Source organism: Phoxinus phoxinus (assembly GCF_949152265.1).
Source record: "Phoxinus phoxinus genome assembly, chromosome: 15".
NCBI classification, from domain to species: Eukaryota; Metazoa; Chordata; class Actinopteri; order Cypriniformes; family Leuciscidae; genus Phoxinus; species Phoxinus phoxinus.
In genome coordinates, this window is record NC_136890.1 from 25,436,408 (window position 1) to 25,462,928 (window position 26,521).

General features: G+C 38.1%; 1 protein-coding gene across 12 annotated transcripts in view; it reads right to left on the reverse strand.

The window, feature by feature from the left end:
* glis1b (GLIS family zinc finger 1b) overlaps positions 1 to 26,521 on the reverse strand; it is an 81,488-nt gene that overhangs the window by 4,011 nt on the left and 50,956 nt on the right. For 4 of the 12 annotated variants that reach the window (XR_013800525.1, XM_079638082.1, XM_079638078.1 and 1 more), the window contains exons 7-11: positions 20,973 to 21,134; positions 18,656 to 18,766; positions 17,159 to 17,327; positions 12,353 to 12,509; positions 1,960 to 2,120 (exon numbers count right to left, since the gene is read on the reverse strand). Coding sequence is in view for 8 of the 12 variants with exons in the window: in XM_079638082.1 (XP_079494208.1) it covers positions 1,960 to 2,120; positions 12,353 to 12,509; positions 17,159 to 17,327; positions 18,656 to 18,766; positions 20,973 to 21,134 (760 nt within the window). In the remaining 4 variants the exon portion in view is untranslated. Of the gene's footprint in view, positions 1 to 1,949; positions 2,121 to 2,266; positions 2,548 to 12,352; positions 12,510 to 17,158; positions 17,328 to 18,655; positions 18,767 to 20,972; positions 21,135 to 26,521 lie in introns of those variants that run through there. The other 8 variants (XM_079638080.1, XM_079638081.1, XR_013800526.1 and 5 more) reach the window with 7 other exon arrangements.

Here is a 26,521-nt window from a genome sequence, read left to right on the forward strand (position 1 = left end):
AGACTGTTAGATTAGGGTTAGGTGTTAGGGGTCGGGTCTAGTAGAATAAGTTGGAATGCAGATGAAAAGTTACTTATAGTCAGTAGAATGTCTGTTGGGGACCATCACAATAAAGAGTTAGCAGATATTAAGCAGACAGTCTACTAATAATCTAATGACAACTGTCATTACAGTATATGCATTTCATGTAAGTTGCCTGCTATTTATCAAATCAAATAAAAATAAAACGCATTATACCGCTATTAATCTCATTGATTTACATTTGGCCATATTAAAAACTGCACCAAATTGCAAATCTTTTTCTCAGTTTGAGCCTCTGATTGAAGTGTTTTCCCACCTACAGTAGCTCTATATCATATTATATAAGCCTGATGTATGAAATATGATACTAAAATGTTTTATTTATTTTTATTTTGTTTAAAGGTTCAATAAAGTGCTGGGGCCTCATTTATAAAACTTTGCGTAGGATTTGCGTCAGAAGTGGTGTACGGATGAAACATAGGACGTGCGTACGCACAGAAATATTCGGATTTATAAAACCGTGCGCACGCACATCCTACGCAGTTTTCCCTTAATAAATCACAATCAATTCTAAATGTAGCGCAGCTTTTGCGGCTTCATGTCACGCCCATAGTTGCCCATAAATAGTCCGTGAAACGCCCACAAGTTAATATTCATCGATTGCGAAATCATGGCAAACACAGAGAGGAAATCAAAAAAACGTAACTTCACTCAATGTGAAGTTCGTTGGCGAGGTGGAAAAGAGGAGAAAAATGTTGTTTGGAGGGCACAGTGTGGGCATTACTAATGCCAAAAAGGCACTTGAGTGGCAAAAGGTTGCAGACGCCGTAAATGCTGTAGCCTCACAACCTCGGACCGTGGCCGAAATAAAAAAGAAATGTTCGGACAAGATCAGCCATTGTGCGTCATTACGCATTGTGATGGGGCATTTTATTTCCATCCATTTGATTGCATCTGACAAGCTACAGATGTCGGTTATAATCTATGTGGAAATGGGAAATAGTTCAGTGCAAATGTAATTTCTTGCAGCTTTCTGAATGGTTGAGACATACGTCATACGTTATTTTATCAATAACTAAAGGCATATGCATGTATACCATGATTCCGTAGCTGATGAAGACATTTTTACTATGAAAACAACTTTCCCCAGTGGACAATTAATACATCTATCTTATATCATCTATCTATTTATCTATATAGCCTATCTATCTCCCTAATTATCTATCTATCTATCTATCTATCTATCTATCTATCTATCTATCTATCTATCTATCTATCTATCTATCTATCTATCTATCTATCTATCTAATTGCATCTATATCTGCTCCACCAGACGGACACATTAACGATAATATCAGTTTTGTACATTATTTCGTTCTGTTTACCATATTATTTATGAGGATGAATTGCATAACATGCCAATATTATTGCAGAACATATTTCACTTTTCTTTTTGCAAATAGGCTATGTGTTAATTTGCATTTCTGTTGTAATTTTCGCTTGATTTTGTTTGTTTTACACTGCAGATCGAGAACGGGTGTTTGTGTAGGCTGTTAATTGTAAGACTTGCTTTGTGAAGTCTTCATGTTATTTATGAGAGGCAGTATTGCCATTTCTTTTACACGGTCTACAGTTTCACACACTTTCACGTGTTTCTTCCGTCTGCCAACGGTGTCGCCATTTCTCATTTCACCCGGTTTTGTGCGTACGCATGGGTCAGAGCTTGCGTGAAGGACCGCACATTTTCCCGTAAAGTTTGCTTTTTATAAATACCAATTATTGCGTAGAGAGCGGCGTACGCCTTCTTTTGTGCGTACGCAACGTTTATAAATGAGGCCCCTGGACTTTTAATGTGATTAACAGTGTGAATACTTGAACAAGATCCACCCAGTAAATCCGATCAAACGATCTCTGAAAATGACACGTACGGTCTCGTACCCTCACTTGTAGGCAGGTTGTGGAAGGTGGAATAGGGTTTATGATGAGTGTGGAGGTGTTGCTGGTTGGTAGAGGAGTTCTGTTGCTTCTCTAGTGTTGGTGGAGGAGATGTGGCGGCCTTCAGCAGACTGATCCCTGGAGACAGCAAAGCTCCAGATAACCTAAGACAGAGAGTGAACGTTAACTATGAAGATTAATGGTGGAAGATAAGCAGGCCAAAAAACATACCATAAAATTTAATATGGAGTATACAACTTTTATTACAAGAGTCTTCTGAATGTTATTAAAAGGAACTTTAGAGCCTCACCCCATCTTACCTTTAACCATGCGAAAGATCTGAAAGTATTACCTCACATTAGAGTCACATAGCCTTAAGTAAAACATTATTTATTTATTTTATTCATTTATTTTTTATTTACTCTAACATGCTTCATCCTATTCCAATTCTTGTTATAATGGAAAGTCATGAGCCTGGTTTTGATTGAGTACAAGCCTGTTCTTCACTCCAGATGCCACTTCTCCATAACATGCCCCTGACTTACTGTACACTGTGATGGCTCTGGGGAAGTTATGATAGCTTGCTCATGCCTGCACACAATGGAACAAATAAAGGCTTTGTTAGTGCCATTAGATGCAGCTGTCACAAGCAAGTCTTCAAATATGCAAAACCAAGTTTCAGCAAGACACGAAGTGCCAACCAATGGCCCTGTGAAGTCGTTCCTGCCCCCCTAAGTCAAGGCCTTTTGCCTTTAGTGCACACATCAAAGAGTCATATTCTGAATTTCAGAAATGAACAGAGAACAAAAACAAACTCAAAGAATTGCCCGTTTAAACAGAAGTATGACTAACAGATGCTCATCATGATACAGTTATAGAGAGATATTATGAGGACATCTGTATACAGCTGTAATGTAAGACATGGAGGAACCGAGGAAATAAAAAAATGAATGCACTTTACTGCCTGTTCGGTCTCGCTAATGATATGAGATCAGTTTTTATAAATATGTTTACTTTTGTTACTTAATTATTTAAAAAACTTTATGGAATAAATAATGGTATATATGCTAGTCTACTCCTGAACTGCTAGAATTCACTTTTAGAAGATAAACACTACCGGTCAGTAAGATTTTATTTGAAAGAAATTAATACTTTTATTCACCAGTTACACAATAAATGTATCAAAAGTGACTGTAAAGACATTTACATTGTGAAAAACAATTGTAAATAAATGCTGTTCTTTTGAACAAAGAAATCTAAAAAAGATATATTACAGTAACGACACAATTTTTAAGCAGCAAAACTGTTCTCAACATTGATAGTAATAATAAATATTTCTTGAGCACAAAATCAGCATGCTATGCTTACTATGGTAAGTACATAGTTATAATAGTAAATTATGCATAATGACATGCAACTAACCCTCAACCAAGCCCTAATCCAACCCTAACCCAATAGTAAGTAGCCTACATGTTGTTAATTAATATTACTCAGTACTTAAATATGTATTTACACTGTAACAATGACACCTTAAAATAAAGTGTAAGCGAAACTTCTTACAAAAACATTAAACAAATCTCACCAACCCCAAACTTTGATCAGTATTGTACACATTAATATTTATAGTCTTTCTTAACAAGGAAAATGAACCTGATGACTCATCCTGGGCTACACCAATTTTTGTCCAATTAATTGCTGTCTCTAATGAGAATGTCCCTCCCCTTAATATCATGTGCAACTGACAAGCAAGCAGCAAATTATGTTAATTGCTTTGACGTTAACTAAAGCATAGTGGCTATTTTAAAAGAAAAGGCACAGGCCTTTCGTCATGAGTGCACTAAAGCATGTGCATTTAAACAGACACATAATAAATAGCATTTAAATTGTCTTTTTGTACTATCCACAGATTTAAGACCTAGCAAAGCGCTAATGTAGAATTTGGACTCCAATGACACGATAATTGGTTTTTATTTATGCTCCAGGCCTCATGTGGGAGTGATGTTTCCCATTGTTCAATTGCCCAGAATCTGATAAGGACTTCCTTGGCTGTTACATCTGTTAGACCATTATGTCGTTTTTTTTACTGTTAGCCAAATTCAAGTTCCAAGGACTTGGTTTCATCATAAGTGCATTAAAAAAATTAATAATCCACAAATTGTTTTAACTGTGCTCGGATGTAACCCCATGAGTCACAGGGCTCTCCTCACACAGCCTCAAAGTCTGCACTAACATATTTCACAAGGCATGCAGCAAAGGAATTAGCGTTAGCGGGCTAGCTTGTGTTTGTGTGCAGGAAAGCAGTTCCGATAGTCGCTGACGTGACGTGAGGTGCATGTGTTTCTGCGAGAGCACGGCGGCAGCGTTCCCCTGGGAGCTGCTGTCAGCACAAGCTCAGGAAACAGTTATACTGTTCATATTTTTACAAGCAGCCTCTATGTGCAGCTAAAGTGAATCATGCTATAATCACTGCCAGCTGTAGCTCGCTAAGGCTCCAGGAATGAGGGGAATCTTTCATATGCAGGATTAATATCTCCCTTCGGTATTTACCTTCACTGATCATCTGCTTTCACCTTTGCAGACTCGTTTTTTGACTATACCGCCTGTCTCTCACGTCATAAGAGCTTTATATGGCCGCTGACCTATGAATCATCCACAAGTTCATGTTCACCAAAGTGATAGAAACGCATTTGGCTTGCTCAAGTATAACACTTAAAACCTCCCTATATCTAAATAAGCAAAGAAAAGTCAAATTGAGGTGGAGGATTGATGGAAGACTTTTACATTGTTATAAAAGATCCAATCAAATGCTCTCTAGAAACTAAAGCGCCCTGCCCCATACATTATAAATGGATGCTGAAGCTGCGGCTAAAATCGGTCACTTGTTTACACATTACCATTTTCTACGTGGCGAATGGCACATAGTGCAATATGCAGGGGATAGAGAACGATTCCGACAGTGAAAATATGCTTTCCATTGGGGCGAATGAAGTCTGGTTTTGTGTCATCCGGGCCCGAGACACGACAGCACAGATGGAACATATGTGAGTCGGTGCAGACCACAAAACATATCGGACCTATTTGAATTCTACACAGAATTCTATATTTTAAAGCGATATGGAGGAGATTAGGATAAGAAACGGTTAGAGATTAGGAGGAAACTGTGGCTTTACCGAGCTCAACGGCTCTGGCTGCGCTGTGATATAAAGGAAAGCTATTGGCTTTTTTTAAAAAGGGGAGGAGCTGTTCGATCCATTTACCATTTTTATTTACAAACATGCCACTTTCCATGCAATTGAGGTTTAAAAACCACATTCACAACACTCAGAATCAGCAAGATGCATGATGGGGAATTGTGTAATGTTAAATTGTATTTAGCACAGATTTTTAGGCATTATGTGTTTTGAGTTAAGAGTGATGGGATATATACTGTGGGAAACTTTGGTCCACTATCTAGAAAAAGTCGACTTTACAGGGACTTCAAAGAATAATGACCAAACCTTTAATAGTTTGCTTGTGAGCAAAGTGTTTACAAATGGTATTTCTTCAAAGTAGAAGATTGAGTAATAACGGCAAAGTGTTTAATGCTGACTGTGATTCAGTGAATGTGACTCTATGGGAACTTCTGTGAATATCCCAGAGCTTCACTCAATTGACATGAGTAAGTCCTTACTCAGCACAGCAGACACCATTGAGTGAACGTGACTCTTCTGAATGTGATTCACTGGACATGCTCCATGTTAAAGAACACAGTTACTTTACGCCTGGCTCCGAATGTAACCACCAAAAGGATCAAAGAAAAGTGGTCCAAGTGGGACATAGCAACTTTGACCACACGCGCACAAAAAAAAAAAAAAAAATCACAGTTTGAAGTGAACAAACCATGCATTGGGGGTTTGAAGTTAAGTTAAAATTCCCTACACACACTGAAAAGTTACATTTTGGATGATGGAATAATACTGTTATTAAATACAGGCTGCGAGTTTTGTGAAAAGCTCTGTCGTTGACTCTTTTGCAAACCCTGTAGTGTCACGTTCCAGTTTAATCCCTGTTAGAGGGGTCAAAGACCTTACAAATCGTGCAACAGAGGTGCTGGATTCAGAGGTGAGGCAATCCTTATGCTCAAACAGACACAAATCCTCCTGGAGTCGGCTGGAGACAAAATAGATCAAGATGGGAGTTTTTTCCCCTCACATCCCTTTTGAATGAAGATTCATGAAGATGAGTGCTCTGCTCCCAGTTTGTCTTGTCTCACCTGTCAGGTTGTCGAGGCGTGTATGACTATGAGCGAGCATGGATATCCCAGTTGCCTCGCAGTAAGCTCTTCTGATTGAAGGACGAACTGGCCGCTGGCTTGGCACGGGTCGGTGGGAACCTTTCTGGTTCTGGTTAGCAAACCAAAGCCACTCGTGAGAGATCAGGCCCTTACTGATCCGAGCCTCTAGCTTGTTTCTAAATACTCAAAAGCTAAACTGCTCAACGCGGGGAAATTAGCTTAACCCTTCAAAGTCGACTGACGCTCTAGAGCGTCAAAGTGCGCACCCCTGACATATCTATTAATAACTTCGGAATGGATTAAGGTATTAACTTACTTTTTTTTTTATGAAAAAGCTGACATTCGTCTGCATAGACAGTGTTGACTTTCGCGAATGATAAGCCTTCCGTATTTTAGTGCAAATCTATAGCATTTTACCGCAAAACAAGGAAATTGTACTTTATTCTATCTAATGATATAAAATGCTGTTGGTGTGTGTGAACCAATCACAGATCTGTGTGTGAACCAATCACAGACCAAAAACAAAAAATGACGTTGTCAGATGGGCTAGGAACGTAAAAAAGGGGAGGGGTTTGAAATCAATTCCACCTGTGATTCCCGGATTGTTTGCTGACGCAACTTTTTTATACACGGTCTTTGGACGCGCACATTTGGAGATATATCAGATACGCTTATTTGTACTTGGCAAGATTATTTTCAAAGAAAACATGGCACAACGAAGATTCTCTGCCGAGCAAGTTGCTGAAATGCTTTTTGCCGACAGCGATGAGAGTGAGAATGGATCTGATCCAGATCGGTTTGATTCGGAGGAAGAGGATCAAATCTTGGACGGAATCGATCCATTTGAGGAGTAAGTATTATGAATGCTATATTGCTGATAATATATTGTCTAATATATATTGTATCGTTTTTTTAGTAGAATTATTTTATTTTAGCTTTTCAGAAATAACGGAGCAGTAATCAAATAATGTGTGCCATCAATGTGTGCGTTTTGGCCGCATGTAACGTTAGTCCATCTTCATTTATAAGCTATTTCGTTTACTTTGCGTGTCTATTTTATTGTAATGTTTTTTAGGGAAATTTTATTGTAGTTTTTCAGAAATAATGGTGCAGTAAGCCTTATCTAAGGCCTGTACTATTTGTCTACATGGGAGGGGGTTTGGTTGGTTTAGACATTGTATTTACTCTGTGCATTTTATTGTAATGTTTTTTAGGTAAAATTTTATTGTAGCTTTTTAGAAATAATGGTGCAGTAAGCCTTATCTAAGGCCTGTACTATGTGTCTACATGGGAGGGGGTTTGGTTGGTTTAGACATTGTATTTACTCTGTGCATATAATACTATGATGAAGGCTCCAGTAATAATTTTGTAGTTAGAAGTCCTATGACTTGGATGTAAAAAATGCACACATGATGATGGCTAATCTTTATTTCATTATAAGAAAGGTTGTACAACTTTTGATATGTGGGAATCTAAACTAATGACAAAATCTGTGTGTTTTAGTCTAAATCTGGAAACCACAGAGCAGCCGAGTACATCTGCTGAACCCAGGACCCCGACCGCTCGCCCTTTTCCACCCAGCACCGCTTCTGCTGCTCCTCCTGCAGCCAATATATTTTTTCACCCAAATTTTTTTGCAGGTGTTCTAAAACCTTTGAGGAATAAATATTTGTTGTAAAATCCTTTATTAATTTATGTTTAATATTTTTATATAATAAAAACAAAAATATTTAACTTCTGTTTTTGTGTTTCTTGATGATATATCACATTAGAACACATACAAGTGTCTCAAGAAGTGTGTTGTCAATGCATCCACATTGTAGCTGAGAATCTATAGAATCCAGAAATATGTCTCTCTTCACTCTGCTATGAATATTGACCATTCCAGAAGCCAAAATGTCAACATAGTGCCAGGCGGACTTAAAACCCCTTAGACTTTGAAGGGTTAAGATACAATGTGCCAGTGTAGCTACTGTTTAGATCAGGGGGTGATACTGAAAACTACAGAAATGGACTCAACTTCAAGGAATTAGAGTTTTATGACAAAATTTTACGAGATTTATGAGACTAAGCGCAACATGTATGTATATAGCCTACTACTGATTAATATTTATTTGATCAAAAATACAGTTAAAAAATTGTGTATTGTGTTATATTGTGATTTGGTCCTTAATGTTAAAAAAGTTTTTGCTGCTTGATATTTTAATAATTAAAACTAAAATTAAAAATTAAGGATTTTTTGAATAGAAAGTTCAAAAGACCACAATTTGTTTGAAATCGAAAAATGTATAATTTATTATATTGTCATATAAATGTCTTTACTGTCACTTGGATCAATTTAATGTGTCCTTCCTTGCTGAATAAAAGAGTTATTTTTTTTTTTTAATTATTATTATCTACTTACTCTAAACTTTTGAATGGTAGTGTATCAAGGTTTCCAAAAATAAAAATTGAGCAGCACTGAACATTTAAAATGGGAAGAAATATTTCTTGAGCACCAAATCAGCATATTAGAATGATATCTGAAGGATCATGTGACACCGAAGGCTGAAAATTGCATCACATGAATAAATAAAATTTTCTAAAATAGAAAACATTTCTTTTAAATCGTGATACTATTTCACAGTATGTATGCTACTGTATTTTTGGCAGAAAATGAAAAATCTTACCAACCCCAAAGCTTACTCCCATAAAAAAATATGGAATTTTTTTATATCCTCTCATTAATACAAACCTGTTTCTAATTACCATTAAGGAACACCAGGATCAGCTATTAGTAATTTTACTGTAAAACTGTCACCTACAAAACATGTTGAGGTGCCGATGCCACCCATTAAGCCCCTCGGCCCTCCAGGCTGGTGAACACGTTCCACAGCTACGAACACTTCTCCCTCCCTGCATCTCAAACTCCTCACAACGGAGACCGCTGGATGTATTTTCACTGGCATATTTTTTAATATTAGCTTCAGAAAATGACACTAGTATTTGCGAAGTAAAAGGAGTCTAAATGGGCCATTTCAGCCAGGGTAAACACATTTAGCAATGAGGTCAGAGGCTGCAGCAGTGGAGTCAAGCAAGTTAGATAATTTTGTCAAAATGTTTAACGTCCTGCTAAACCATTTGGGAAAAACAAGAGCGGCAGCTGCTGTTGACTTTGGCAGCCGAGTGTATACTCTAGGCTTTAAACATGTAAATCAAAATGCTCCATCTTCAAATGTAAGTAGACGTTTCATACCTGGTTAGTTGTAGGTCCTGGCAAAGATGTTGCGTTAGATGGACGGCATAAAGCGTGCTATATGTGCGTACACATTTTTGATCAGGAACCCCAACTCTAATGACTTCCGCAAACAAGAAGTCGGCCATTTTCTTAATGCTACGTTGTCAGCGCGACTGCATGAGGAAGCTCTTTTATTACAGCTGACTTACTAGGTGGATAAAATACGTTTATGTTTCAAGTTCCATATATACTCATTACTTCCAAAAAAAGTTCACGTCCACCTTCATCTCATGCTTTGTGTATAATCTTACGTTTCCACAGACTTTGACCTTCAGCGTCAGTGAAAGGCAGAGCCTTGAATATGTCATCGTGATCTTCAGTGCAATAGCGTATAGTGTTACATGAGTATCCCCTGAGCCGGTTTCGTTCAGCTCTCATTCCTCTCCAAGTAGCAGTAATTGTTTGTGGAGCTTTAAAACGGCTCGCTAATTTTCTTGAGCTTTTTTTTTTAGTTCTTTCTGCGACCTGGAAAAACAGATCACCTTCCAGAGGGACAACATGACAACTCAATGCTGCCTGGGCACATTTCATGGGCGCTCGAGTATTTTTGCTAGAAATTGATGTAGTATCCAATGGGCTTATACTAACACAAACGTCACTTTGAATGAACCATGCAAAAGAGTAAAAGAGTGTGTAAATCTTTTGCTTTTTTTTGCCAGAAAATTGAATCAAAGTATACATGTTTTTGTTTTGCCTGGGTGTCGAACCCACAACCTTGGCGTTGTTAGCGCAATGCCCTACCAGTTGAGCAAACAGGAAGAGAAAAAGAACAGTTTCAATGGAGTCATGCTGTTTACAAGTTCTTGAATAAGTTTATATTCTCAGATGTGGGTGAAATTAGTTAATTTACTTAACACTGCACTTTTGCTTTCATTTAACTATGATAAAGAACAGAAAAATCTGCTTTAAAAGAACAGATGTATTCTCTCCTTTTCTCTATCTCATTTCCAGCATTTCTGTTTGTCACTAATACACATAGTGCGTCTTGATGACACATTGGATTTGCAGCTCTACTTTACTGGTCCAGGGGGAAATCAGGGTTTTTTAATGGGAAACATGCCTCAGTCCTATTGGGGACATATTAGCCTTCATTGTATTCCTTCTCTGAGCTTTCCAGAACACTAATCACAGCTTGAGGACAGAGAGAAACAGAGGTGTGTTCGGAAATCTTTTTCGGGAACACGGTCCTGCTTTAATTACACAACACTGACACCTCCAAACTGGTTTATGTTGTGTTAAGGTGACATTGGTTCAACCTGGATTTGCTGGATAAATACACATTGAAGTCAGAGCAAGGGACGAGCATTAAATTCGTCGTAGGGTGTGTGCTTTGGGAGAGTGTTACAATGAAAACAAACGTTCCGTATGGACAAGGGAAAAATCTGCCGGTGGTGCTTTGGATAGTAAATAAATCCAGGCCCCTAAATCAATATGGTTCTTACACACAGTAAAAAAAACATTAGACGGCACAGATTACTAAAGAAAATCTCCTGTTATGAGAAAAACCTCACTGCATTGCAATATTAACAAGTCCCCGGATGTGACTAGCTAATCCAAAGCAATAAGATGATATCAAGGAAGGTGCTTTTTAGTAGTTTTCAGACAGACGGTCAGTCTGTGTATAATTGCTGAAGATTTTTCAGAGACTCTTTCTGCAGGTTAACACCAGTGGCGACAAATGAGTCTTTGAGTGAGTTTGTAAACAACAGTCAATGAATCAACTAAACAGATTTATTCAAAAACTTTTTTCCTTGATCAGAAAACAAAGTACCCACATCGCCTGGGTATCGAACCCACAACATTGGCGTTGCTATAGCGCAATACTTTTTCTTCAGGAAAAGAGTACATACTTTTAGGGCATAGTATAAATAGGCGAACTGAGCATTTATTCAGGAACAACAAGTGAGTGTGTGAATTAATCACTTACTCAATGATTCATTCAAAAACAATGGCTGAATTCACAATAACATACTAGCATGCTACTTACTATTTGTGTTTTATCTTTAGATGGCACGAATAGTAATAGTAAGCTAGTTTCAATTCTGAATTCAGCAAGTGACCCTGTCTTTTTGAGTGATTCAATTATTCAACTCAAATGATTCATTCAAAACCCTGATTCATTCTGGAATTAGACAAGTGACAATGTTTATGAGTGAGTCAACTAATAATTTACTCAGTGATTTGTTCAAAACCACTGATTCATTCCAGATCAAAACAAGTAACTGTCTTTGAGAGTAAATCAATGAATCATACACTCAACCAAAAACAGAGGGTGGATTCAGCATAATAGCATACTACTTAGTATCTGTACTATATCTTTTTATGGCAAAGACAATCAGAGGAGCATGCATTATTCTGAATTCAGCTGATGATTAATTCTTAGAAAACAAGTCAGTCAACGAATTTCTGAGTAAGTCAACAAATCATACCCTCAAATGATTCATTCAAAAACACTGATTCATTCAGGAATGAAACAAGTGATACTGAGTGAATCATTATACAGTAATTTTTAATTAGATTAAAGTATAATCAACATTTTTTTCTCACTTGTCAGACATCTTGGATGGATTGCTCACAGAGCATATTGTAATGCATTGTGGGATTGCCTTTTCCTAAAATGATCCATGCAATGCTGACTTAGAATTTGGTAAAAAGAGTTCAGAACGGCCTTTTTGTCACTGCTTACTAACTGGAACAGAGCCACTTTAACAATGACTACAGTGATATCTGTAACTGTGATGACAACCTTTATCCAATCTGACATCATCTTTATTGATCTCATCCAACCTACGTGTATGTCAGAGCAATTGGGAGTAAACGTGACGCTCGGTGGGATAGGTACTCACCCTTCCCGGGTGTTCTCGAGGCCAGACAGCGGGGAGAGATGGTGGGGGCTGCCAATGTCGCGGTCCAGGCGGGGCTGCCTGGGGGGCAGGTCAGGTCCAGAAGAGAGCAACTCAAGTGGGGCTCCATTGTGTGTCGTGCTGGAGCCGGCGTACAGGCCTGGAAGACAAACAAAACTAATGTGCAAAACATGCCTGATAAACCTCAAGGAGCCCTCAAGAACGGCACATTGACCAAATTAAATCTCCACAAAACAGCCCTTAATGGCAACAAGCGCTTGTTATGACAACACAAAACTCACCAAGGCCCTTTGGATGAATTTAAATGTTCTGTGCTGTTAGCAATTTGCGATACATAATTTATGTTGCCGTGCGGAATGGATTTGATTGACTATTGCTATTTTGAACATATCTTTGACAGATCGGATAAATTTGAATGGAACGGCAGAAATAATAAGTAGAGACAGATCTACAATAAGCTACTTGCATTGAAATGAATGGAACAGGTGGGCTGGATCTTCAGCCAAGGACACAGAACCTTGAAGCAAAAAAAAAAAAAACAGAAGATACATCAACTCCATCCACAGTTTATAATGGAAATAACAGACATAGATCAGATATCCAACTGGTCCAAATGTCATCCCACCATAGATTATACTACTGTATGCAAACCAGGCCAGATGAAAATGATAGTTGCTCGTTCTGTAAAGGGGCTTCTTCCGTCCCCGGGCTTCTTGTGCAGCCTGAGAGACTGACAGGCGGACACTTTTCCCGGTTGCTCCGGCTGTTAATGTGTTCCTCTGGATTTACCCAGTAATTGTTTTCCCAGAAGCCCTCTGTGCATTGACAGTCCTCAGCGGCTCGTCCTAGCACCCCTTCTCTTTGTGTTCCTCTCCAACTGCTTTACAGTGGAAGCGGGGCCTATCTGACAGTTTTCTGAACTGGTTACAAACTTGATTCATTACCCGAAATCATCAATCAAAGTCCTTAAATGCTTTCCCCTTTAGCCCTAACATCTGCTACCAGACTGGGAAGCATTCAACAAGTAATGGCCATGATTGCTTTAGTTGTTATCTGCTGGAGAGATGGGAGGGGGAGTCCACCAGGAGGCAGAATCAGATTCTAATGGCTGAGAGTAATTGGGAATTTCTAGATTATATATATATATATATTATATAAGTGTATTCGTGTGATATAATTTGTAGTAAAAAAATATACATATATAATGAAACTAGTGCTGGGCAAAGATTAATCGCATCCAAAATAAAAGTTTGTGTTTACATAATATATGTGTGTGTACTGTGTGTGTACTGTGCATACAATTTTTTGCATTCTCTTTGGCATATAGTATGCTTTGCATGACTTAATTATATATTGTGATAAAATAATATATATATATATATATATATACATTTTATATCATACTATATATTTGATGTATTTTTGTTTCATTTAGTGGTGGGCAAAGATTAATCGCGTTTAATCGCATCCAAAATAAAAGTTTGTGTTCACATAATATATGTGTGTGTACTGTGTATAATTATTTTGTATAGGCTATATAAATACACACATATGCATGTATATATTTATGAAATATTTGCATATACACTGTATATATATTTATACATACATTATATTATATATAAATATACATATTTAATTAAAATTTAACAATAAATTTAACAAATTTTTCTTAAATATATTCATGCATGACTGTGTATTTATATATACAAAATAATGACACATATATTATGTAAACACAAAATTTTATTTTGGATGCGATTAAACGCGATTAATCTTTGCCCACCACTAAATGAAACACAAAAATACATCAAATATATAGTATGATATAAAATGTATATATATATATATATATATATATTATTTTATCACAATATATAATTAAGTCATGCAAAGCATACTATATGCCACAGAGAATGCAAAAAATTGTATGTAACAGCCAGATGCAAACCTACACAAAGGCACAGGACTAGAGCGCACTTTATACGTGCAAATTACAAAATGACAGAGGTACCCACTCTCTGCTTTGCTTTGCTTTTTCTACTGGCCCCGGAACAAAGCATAGGGAGAGGCAGAAACATCAGGAACATTAAATGCAGGCATCTTGGCCAGACCCAACCACAACTTCTCCTCTAAACAAGAACAAACAGCCACAGTAACATAACAGGTCCTTCAGGCTAAAGACATTTGCACATTGAAGCAACAACTTTTCTCCTTTGAACTGAGCGAATGAGAGACGGTGTAAGCCAGGACGTCTATTTTCCCCTGGCACACGTAGTGGGTGATTTAAGCTGTTGCAGTGCAAAGTGTGTTTTGTACAAGGATGCTTGAGAGATGGGGAGTTCTGCAATTGTCCTTCAAATTACCCTCACACAAACATTTAGGGTCTGTTCTACATTCCTCTTGCCTAAATCCTTGAGCCTTTAAACCTATTTCATCTATTTCTCGTGACCACAAGTTTAATGCATAAACAAACCTGCATGACCATATAAACCTTGTATTTTCACAAATGGATATTATTAATACATTCATATTTTGAATTAAGAATGACAAAAGTGTGGAATTAAGAAATGATTAGCTATATTAACCTATATTATAAGTCTACTATTAAGTTAGCCTATATTGCATGTGATGTTGCCTATACAGCATTCAAATGAAGTTTGTTATTATCAATACATGTTAAAAGAATGTGTAAGAATATAAAATAATAAAAAATGTATCCATCCCATCCAACAGTTTTTTAAATCAATTCACTGAACGTTTAATATGTTTATATTATTATTATTTAAGTTATATATATTTTTTTTATTGTTATGTATTTGCTTTATTTCCCACTTCATTTCATGTACATACAGTATCTTTACCTAATTAACGTTCTGGCCTACTTAAAGTAGGCTATGGCTATGTAATGTATTTAGTAAATACTGTAAATGCCCGGTTCGTGCCAATAAAGTTTTGACTGCTACACCAGCATGAGACGAAAAAATGAGTGTCTGTTTTCATCTACAAATGTACCCCCTTGTGTCAGTGACAACATTCAAATAAAGTTTGAATAATTGGTTATTTAGTGGGAAAAAATTATATTGTTCTAATATAAATTCCAATTTAAAATGTAATATTTGAAGAAAAAAAAAGCTCCAAGTACATTTACGCATTTGGCAGATGCTTTTGTCCAAAGCGACTTACATTGCATTTCAAGGTACACATTTACATATCAGTTCTTGCTTTCCCTGGGAATCAAACCCGTGACCTTGGTGTTGCAAGCGCCAATGCTCTACTGTTTGAGCTACAGGAAAGCAGTATGCTGTGCTAGTTTAGTAGGTATATACAATTTGTGATGATATATATCAAAATTACTATACAATAATTGTATTTATTATTGAAAGCTTTAGTCCCCATTCATTCACAAAGACTTCAGAAAGTTTCCTTTTGTGTTCCATGAAAGAAAAAAGGTTTGGGATGACAAAGGTTTGTAAATGATAACCGAATTTTCATCCCTTTAGTATTCCAGGCCTTTTTATGAAATCTCCTCTGCTAACTCTTGCACCACAGTATGTTCAGCATTTTGACAAGAACAAGCCAAAGAACAAGAAAAATGACTAACAGGGAGGACTATAACTACTGTGGTTTAACTAATGCAAAACAAACACAAAACAAAACATGCAAAGCCTTCACCTCTGACGTCCCTCTCTAAATCAAAGAGTCATGAGTTATAGTTGGGTATTTTAAGGTAAGTGTCCTCTCCTCTAGCTCCGATTCAGTGTGAATTGCATAACATTGAAAGTAGCATGGGAAAATTGACATCTAACGCAGATCGTGCATTGCAGCTGTTTGCAATATTATCATAGCATATGGTCTTCATAACATTACAATCCCCTTTATTCTGTCATGTCCATTTGAGCTGTTAAATCGTAGCTTATTGGTTTTGGATCACATAAATGGTTCTGCAAGTGAACGTACACTTAAACACATCTGGGTTTTGGTACATTCTAGGGTGGAGGGAACAGTCCTCTACCCATCTCTACAAAACATCCCAGGATACATAAATTAGACAGCACATATGCTCCTACAAAAACAAGCAGTAATGGATGCTATAGACCAAGATATTCAATCATTTCTCTCAAGGTTTGGAAAGCAGCAGTTCATCTCCAAGATAAAGTATAAAATTACAATCAACATAATCTTGAAAATCATTCATATAATTATTTAAATACATTTCAGATTACTGTAAAAATATTAGTATTAGGATTATTTAAACATATTTGGAACTAGAACTAGATTCTGAAGAAAATATGAGTGGTGACTGTTTAAAACTCACTATCACAATGATAGGGTGTGCTATGCGGTTGCTGGGGTGTTCTGGGTAGTTACCTGGGCATTGCTAGATGGTTGCTAGGGTGTTCTGGGTGGTTTGTAAGTGGTTACTTATAGGCCAAAAGAACAGTCGATGAGATATTTTTCAACAGGCAAAAATAGTAACAAGCCACTTGACTTGAGCTATCATTGTGGTCGTGGTACAAACAGAGCCTGCACCCAAGTTTAATACTCATGGTATGAGCAAAAACAATAGTGATGCTTATTTTATCAAGCACCACTAATTACAAACATAATCCATGATTCTTTGTGCCACACCCACTTCACACCGCTATCAAAAGTGCGAAAGTGCCTATAGAGCAGTGGATCTAAACCTTTTTATAGTTGTTTTTAATTATTTTGTCTAAATTTAAAATCACTCAAAATCATTTTGGGGGCCCCCTTAGAAGATATAGAGGACAAAGTAAGCCTTACCTGTGTATATTTCCTGCCCGAGTGCTGGGGAACGGCCTTCTTTCCCATTCAGAGAGTGCTGAGAGGTGGCAGGGCAGTGGGATTGCTGGGAAGGGGCAGGGCCATGCTGATGCTGGATTGACAGACATTCACTCAAAGCATCTGACTCTAAATGGGGGCAGGCCCTTAGCTGTCAATCAAAAAGATAAAAAAAAAAAAGCAAGATTGGAGATACATATTAAAGCATGATGCTCTCCATGTTGAAAGAATGAAATCACATCAAAAACCTGTGTGAAACTAAAGTCTTCAATTAAAAAAACGTTAAAACAAACAAACTCATCGCTGACATGCCCCATCGGCCAGCGCAGGAAATGAAAAGCTTAGAGAGAAACAGTTTTTCACCGCAAACAGGAACCTTTGATTGGAAACATGAGGGGATGAGGGGAAGGACATACCCCACATCCACATCCATCTCCATCATCAGTACAGGTCGGGACGCTACGTTATCGGCTTCAGAGCGGCGGAGAGGTCTTGCTGGTGAGACTAGCATGCGAGACTGATTTTTCTCTTCATAAGGCTACAAAATCAAAGTTCTGGGAGTAATCATGCGTTATATGTGACATTTGTGTAGAGTTTGGAGAGTCATATGTGTTTAGGACTATTAGACTGAAGAAAGCTTGGATTTTAGCATGGAATTATGTTTAACTGAAAAAATTATCTTCGGTCACATGAATTTGTGATGAGCGGACTGAATCTGGAGACGATACCTCGCAATAAACAATAGCCCGAAATGAGCCGTGACATGCAACTTGAAAGTGTTATGTCATTTTAATTCCATTGCAATTACGATTTTCAAAACAAAAGCTCACTAACTTGCAAATTAGAAATAAAACAAACATGTCTTAATTACACGCAAATGGGCTGCAGTTCTCGAATATTACGAAAGAGCGCAAACCGCACGTTTTCCAGTTGAGATCCTTGTGCAAAACTCCCAGCCATTCGTCAAGCGTAAAGGAGGTTCGGTGCTTTGCCGCAGCTTGCTATAACAGGCGTCGCTCGCGATAGATGGAGTGGGAGTGTTTGTTTGACATCAGCCCACAACATCTGGCCACTGGGGTATAGCGCTGCACAGCTTATTAACAATGGTACACGCTCACATGTGTTTCCGCTTACAACGGCAAGCAAGAAGAACGCATCAGTCAGCTGTCGTTTAGACCAGTGCAACAATGAGGCCATTCTGCTTATAATTACCCACTTTAATGAGGAATGCACTCTTCACCATGTAGATGCTGAAATGTGGTCATAGTTGATCTATTGTTGGGGAAATCATTTTCAAAAGACAATCCTAAGTAGAACCAACTGCACCAAGCCATGAAAAAGACACAATTGACCATGAAAAATATCTACTAGAAAAGTTTCTCAAGGCCGATGGCAAGAGCCAAAGAGCTAATTTTACTCTGATGTTTTGATTTGTACAGAGGAAATAAAGAAAAGAATTGAGATTGTTTTTATCCTTACCTTCCTACGCACCTGCTGCTCTTTGGCAGAGTGGATCTTCACATGCTTGCGGAGGGAACTGGGGTCTGTGTAGCGCTTAGTGCAGCCTGGGATCTGACACGCATATGGTTTCTGAAACAGGAAATGCACAACGAGTCAAAGAATCATAATTATACGCAGGTCAGCCACAAAGAGGACATGGAAACACACTGCTATGGACACAAAGACATTAATCGTTATGTCAGCATTCATAATTGAGTAGCTCTAATAATAGTTTATAAGAGACATTAAATACAGTGAAGAACAGATATGGAAACTAAAAATACATGACAATTTAGACAAGCAACTATTTTGAACTCCCAAAATAAACATTCAGTTTATGTAAAGTCACTAGTTTTAATTAAATGTCTAAATATAAAACAAAAAAGTATGAATCAATGTCCACATTTAAAATCTGGAATTTAAAAAATTGAATTTAAACATGGAAATAAATAGAAGGTTTTAGGAATAAGGAAATATTATTATGTAAAATGAATACAAAATATGTCATATTTCTAGGTTAAGAATATTATTGTTTATTTATTTAAAAGTATTGCATTCAATCAGAAAATTAAGCATTTTTACAAGTAGACTTTGAAATTCACCGCATACATTTGTTTTCTGTAATCAGCCTTAATATTTACACTTTCAAATTGAGTGTAAATGGACAAACACAAGTGCAATAACTGTTTATTTTGAGAGTTAATAAACAGTCAAAGTTCAAGAGGAAAGACAGTATCCTACCTTTCAGCTGAGAGGACACAGGAAGAGGAAAGAAGAATACAGATTGTTCGGTAAATGTGTAGGTATACAGGTTCTGTACAAACACTTACAGTGGTTTATGTTATTTTGCACATTTAATCAGCGTTGAAGTGTTGAAACGTGCGTTTTCACATAAATATCAGTATACACATGATTCTCACTGGTAACCTTTACTGAAACACACTCTTACGCTCCAAAACATGCAGAGGTGATTTTCTCCCATGCATTTTACACTGCTCTTTTTTTCTAGAAAAGAGGCAGTCATTAAAGTGAAAGTGGATAGGCTTCCTTTATTAGCTCTCCTTTCCTACCTTCCCTCGTTCTCTAAATAACGCTGTTTTTACAAGCCGCTCGCAGGGCAGCTCGTCTCTGCGCATTTATTTGTTTTCACTGTGCAGTGCCATATAATCCCCCTGCCGTCTGAACGCACCAAAAACAGAAAACGAGAAAGCTTAGGAATGGAAAAAAAAGAAAAAAGGCCGTCAAGAATAAATATCATTACAGTCGGAGGGATTTTTTCACTGTATATGAGGCGTGTGGGAAGGCTGTGACAGGGCGCATAGGCAAGTTAATGTGTAGCACTGGGCATCTGGGGTCGAGGGTCTTATTGGCTGTGGCAGTGTGGCGGTAGCGCGGTGCGGGAGCTGTACTGCGATGTGATACAGTGTAGGGTTCTGCCAGTTACTGAGAAATGACTAGCTCAAGCTTTCCCTGACTTTTATTTTTCCTCACATGGTTGCAAGACGTTCTTGCCTCTCTCTGCCATGTGTCGTTGCTATCACAAACGGAGCGTGGTGTTAAACGGTGTATGATATAACGCGTTTCCCCTCATCAACCCATAGAGACATAACCGTATGTATGTTTTGTGCATGCAAAATTAACATTTAGGTCAAAGAAAGGCAGCAAACAGCACATTTACGGGATTGTTTGCAAGGCCCATTTGGTTGGGAACTTAAGTGGTTGGGACTTTTGCTCTGAACTTAAAGGTCCTCCATGGATCTCCCTTTAGTTTAGTTTAGGGGAGGCTAAATAAGTTCAAATACAGTCTGAATAATCTTTTGAAAAATAATGAGCAATGCACAAACTAATAAGAAAATCGCTTAACACATTTTGGAGCATCACATCACCTATGTAAGAGAGCAATACCATTTTAAAAATAGTAAATAAATGTCAAATTATGCAATACTTCTCTGGTAATAAAAAAACCCAATGAAGGTTTTAAAAAAAAAAAAAAAAAAAAAAAAAAAACTGTAACTCTCCCTATATCATATACTGTAAGTCAGACCTTCAATGCTATACATACTAGAGTGTTTATGATGGTGATTTATTCTAATGAAGTTATCTTTTAAGATGATTCTAAAAACTGTAGCACTTCTTGTAACTACTTAATTTATTTAAATAAAGTCAGTAGCATGACTACAAGTTTGTATTTTCCCAACTAATTTCTAAGGATGGTGTCAGTAAAGAGCAGTGTTTGTTTTAGTGTGTTTTGAAGCACTTCGGGGTTGAGTAGGAATGAATGTATTCATGCACTTACAGTGTCCAGGTGTGTACGCTGGTGCTTTGCCCTGTCGCTGGAGTTGCTGAATGCTTTCTGACAGCCTGGGTGCTGGCACAGGTACGGCTTCTCTCCTGTGTGACTCCGCAGGTGAATCTTCAGATTCTCCAGCCGCGAAAAAGCTTTGTTACATCCTTCAAACTGACAACAGACAACAACAATAATCTTTCACGGAGAACGATGTTTTATAAGGCATTGCCTTTAATTTGTGCATGAGTGTGAACAATGCATTCAGATAAACATTTGAATCAGAAAATAAATTCATATTCGTTAGCTCATTTTCATGGTCTGGCCAATCAGAATTCTTTAAAATTACAGACCATAAACGACATGCAACGCCCCTTCCAACTACACTTTCTCCTAAAGTCATCCCAGGATGGTCATCTGCAACCTGTCGCTCAGTGTAATGAGGCATTGGACACACTGATAGAACATGTTGTCTTGTCATTTAAGGGCCTCATACATTCTATACAACCCTATCTCTTAGCTCCGCCCCAAAACATCAACAGCCCACCAATAAGGAGCCTCGGATGAGACAGAGTGGCAGCTTATGGAGGTGTCAGAGAGAGTGTAACCTGACATGGCAGCTTTGCTCTCTATTGTCCACTGACCTCTAACTGAGGCCCCCGCTTCTATCGCAGCTCCAGTTTCACTGAAGGAAAGAGCCTTCCATTCTTCTAATGGGCTCTCAGAACATCATTCGGGCTCTGGCCTCCTTCAATCACTCGCAAAGGGCTTGCTATTGAGGCCAGGCCATTTAATACGGGGCGAAACCTTAGACTGCCACGGTCGGGATATATTGAGTGACCTGGATTATAGTGTGTGTATCTGTGTGCGCTGAATTCTTATATGGCGCATTAAAAAAAATGTGGAAACAAGCAAAAACATCAGTCAGGTAAATTACAGGTTCACTTTCACAGATATTTACATACACAGAAAATAAAAAAACTGAATTTGTATTTTTATTAGAAAATACTAGTGCATCAAAGGTAAAAACATGTTCTTCATTCACAAACTGGTGCATCAGAGACATTTTGCCTATATAGAGGCCGGCTCAGAATTTCAATCTTAAAGGGATAGTTCAGACAAAAATTTAAATTAGCCCATGACTTACTTACCCTCAAGTCATCTTAGGTGTACCTGTATATGACATTCTTCTTTCAGACGAATACAATCAGTTATATTAAAAAAGGCTTTCTGAAGCGAAGCGATGAGTTTGTGTAAGAAAAATATCCATATTTAAAACTTTATAAAGTAAAATAACTAGCTTCCAGCCAGATGAACATACGGATTTCACTTAAAGGGATACTTCAGGATTTAGCATTAAGCTTTGCATCAGTAGAAAACCTGTAGTATTTTCAAATTACCGTGCTTCCCTCCCTCATATCCCCCTGAGACAAGAGATTTATGTATTTTTTGTCTGTAAAAAAATCCTCAGATGACGCAAAAATCGTTATTTTGCGTCATCTGAGGCTTTTTTGGCCAGAGGCCAAACTCACCAAACTTCTGGGGCCCTATCTTGCACCCAGCGCGATTGACTTTGTACACCGACGCATGTATCATTCCTATCTTGCACCCGCGCACAGCGGACTTTTCCCTCCACAGACGCATGTCGGTAAATTAGGGAATGAACTTGCGCTCACGGGGGCGGTTCCGCGCAAAGATGAGGCGTGTTCCAGCGCAAAACTTCTCTGGTGCTATCTTCCAGTTTTAGAAAGCAATTGCGCCACTGACCAGGAAAAACCCAGTCTAAAGACAGTGGCGCGTTGCACGTTAGTGATATGGTATTTTAAGGGCGCGTGCTTGGCCATAATGTGTGTTAACGCGCATCCACTTTGATTCTCTAATATAAACAGACGCAGCAGTTTTCATTTTTGCAAATCATACATTATTACAAGGAAAAATATTAACACACGAGGGAAATCATTGTAGTGTCCGTGAAGATGTGAAAAAGATCTATCTAGACTTAAAAAAAAAAAATCTAGATTAGGCTACACATTTACCCAAATGATACGCCTGTTTAACCGAAGCTAATTTGGGTGGGTTTCTCCCATCATCCCCATTGTCACTTCTCTGTGTTTTACGGTCCTGACGAGAACGTCGGTCTCCTCGCTGTGAACCGCTCCTGGCGTGCGCCGGCAAATCCGCCGTTATAGCAATCCGCCATCGAACAAGCGCGCTGGCTCTTAAAGGGAATGTGAGAGGACGCTCTGATTGGTTTATTTCACGTTACGCCCAAACCACACCTATGAATAATGAAGCTACTTCAGACCAACCCCTTTTAGATTTGCGCCAGGCGCAAGAGTAATTTATCCCGCCGGGAAAATAGCAACAGCGCCGGGATCCGCCCACAAAGTTACGTGCGCTTTGCGCTTTGACACTTGCGTTTCAGATCGTTAAAATAGGGCCCCTGATCTCACTCACAGAATGTACAAATAGTGTCAGTCATCTTTTTTTGGAAGCTAAGCTAACAGGTTCTTATTCTGTGGACAAAGCTGAGTAGTAGCCGAGTTCATTCTGATTGGTGAATCTGAATGTAGTGTTTACATGAACGCTAAACAAGTGATTGGTTAATGTGTGTTTTAACATTGCTAAGAAAATTCCCGCTCCTCCGTGAGAGATACGAGACCGGTGCGTCTCACAGGTGTTTTGAGCGGTCTTGAAATCATGGGCAGACTCGTCACAGAGACTCACTAGTAGCCTAGCCTTGTTGTTTAACTGCGCTCCGTTACCGGTAGACGTGGCCTCGTAGGGCAGTGAAGCAAGTGCATTCTGGGAGTTGTTGTCTTTCATCCACATGAGCCACAAATACCTTTTCTGGCTTTTCTCAGTCTAGAAGGCTCCAAATTCAAAAATAATTTCACATTTCTACTACATAAATGATCCATTTCAAATGCACATTCATCTTTACAGAGGTGAAGTATCCCTTTAAGTCTAAAGCGGAACTTATGCGAGTAATGCGACATACTGCTGATATTTACGCTACGCTATGACGCACTACGCTTCTTCCTACATCACAAGTTGCGCTTTAAGCATAAGTAGACTGCGTATGGTCGTTTGGCCAGAAGCTAGAGTTTTACTTTGTAATGTGTTAAATATTAATATTTTTCTTACATAAACTCATCACTTGACATCAGAAGGCCTTTATTAACCCCCCAGCACCGTGTGGAGCACTTTTATGATGAATAGATGCAATTTGATGGACTTCAAAACAGAAACAGCAATTCACTGCCATTATAAAGCTTGGAAGAGGTAGGATATTTTTTTTATGTAACTCTGATTGTATTCGTCTGAAAGAAGAATGGCATGTACACCTTGGATGACTTGAGGGTAAGTAAATCATGGGCTAATTTTCATTTTTGCGTGAACTATCCATTTAAGATGACAAAAGAAGACTTCTTTTTATTCATCCAAAATATCTAAATAAAGAGTGAAATAATTGTAAACATTTTTATTGTGTGAAAATGATTTCTATAATTTTTTTTAAAGATTCATCATGGAGCTTTAATTCTGTTTAATTGAGCAATTTAATTGTGTATATCTAGGACATACATACATGCTAGCAAAGAAATTAGCTACAAAAGTATCCTATCAAGCACAATACATTACTTAAAATGAGGTGGAAATTACAGTGTAGGAAATTTATGTCTTTAAAAAAAAATTCACACTATCATTCAAAATGATAGATTTTTTTTTTTCTATTTTTAAACATTAAACATGCCCACCAAGACATTTTCAGCAGCCACTGCTCCAATTTTAGTTCAAGCACAATTAATTGCAGAGGTTTAATATTTAGAGTTAACAAACTCAAACCAGAATATCTGAGGAATATCAATTCAAGCTCTAACTGGCCACAACCTTTTACACATTCATATCATCAGCTCACACAATAGAACTGTACAGTGGTTGAGACACAATTGCTTGGGGCTTTTGAACATTCAGACCACACAATTTGTGCCTGTATTATTCAACAACATGAAAACATCTCTGAATATACCCACAACACAGAACTTAAAGTCTCAGAAAACCGTGCAAGCCTTACTCACATATCACGTGCTGTTTTCAAAACAAACACAGCGAGTATGTCCCAAAATGTGTGTATTTATGTATAGGGGAAATAATAATTCTTTCACTGCTTTCTTTAAATGTAATACAAATTTCAGGCTAAATTGAATTTATGGGTCCGCAGAGAGAAGCCTGCTAATCGTGTAAAGCCCGCCATTAGTGTGAGGATTGGCTGCCAATGGAGCGAAGGGCGGAGCATGCTGGGATACCTTACAAACAAAGCAAAGCATTCTGGGATGCCATGCAAACACAGCCATCTGCCAGAGTTGACCAGGAGGAATTTCTTTTTCTCTCTTAATGTCTCTCATTGTCTCTCCACTTTTTTATGTCTCTGGCATTTAATTTTTCTACTTTTTAAAGACCATAACATTCTCCTTCATATAATAGCACAAAAATGCACCTGTATTTGCCAAGTACACAACATTATATTTTCCTAATAATTCTAATGCAACCAGTTTTACAACCGACAACAACATCTATCAAAACATCCCCAAACGTAAACCGAGAGATGTGAAGTTTCTGAGACACAAACAGACGTTCATCATAAAAATCAGAGAGAAAAGTGAGACTCCAAACGATCGAAAGTTCGAAACATATGTTGCATTTTTAAACCGCTATAAACCAACCATGACAGCTCCTAAGTCTCAACTACCCTTTGATTCTATTTGCAAAAACAGTTTAGCACGCTAATCACATTAATTGGCATAAACGTGTTTAGCTTTCCCCTCTGAAGGCCTGTGTGAGGGTAAACAGAGTGATAACCCTCGAAAGTGGATTGTGGTAAGTCATTTGACGCCATCTTTCCGAAGTGGGCCTCAGGATCTGCTGTATACACACAGAGTGACAGTTCGGGTTGACATTTGTGTCAGGGGCACAGAGCCAATCATGGATGATTGCGGGCCGCAGAGGCCGCTCAACCTCAACCTGATGACTATATGGGAAATGAAGCGTGATTGCGGCAGAAAACGTCCAGCGAGGCATCGGGCAACTAAAAGCCCGTAGTGTACACAAGCACTCGGAAGAAAAAAAGAGTTCATTAATACCCTTAAATACCTACAGAACACAAGCCAGTCATTATGGCACATTTTTCTGCGCAAAAATAAGGCCATGCCGCTTAATGACGTCACACAGAGCTCTGATGGAGTGATCTGGTTGAGAGGAAGAGAAAATTTGCTTATTATGGGAATTGCATTCAGGCCACATTCTTTCCCGGGGAGTCAAAGGTCCACTGCTGTTCCCGTTAACATTCGGAGGTGCTCTGAAACATAAAACATATTTCCCCATTATACTGTAACTACCAATCTCACCTTCCCTCAGGCATGCGTTTATTCAGACATTAAAACCTTTAGCAACTAACAAGCATTAAATACATTATTACTCATAATTAGTGGGCTTAAAGGCAAATTTTAATGAGCACCATGACTTCTTTTCTTACAGCCTGACACATTTTCTGTAATTCGTTG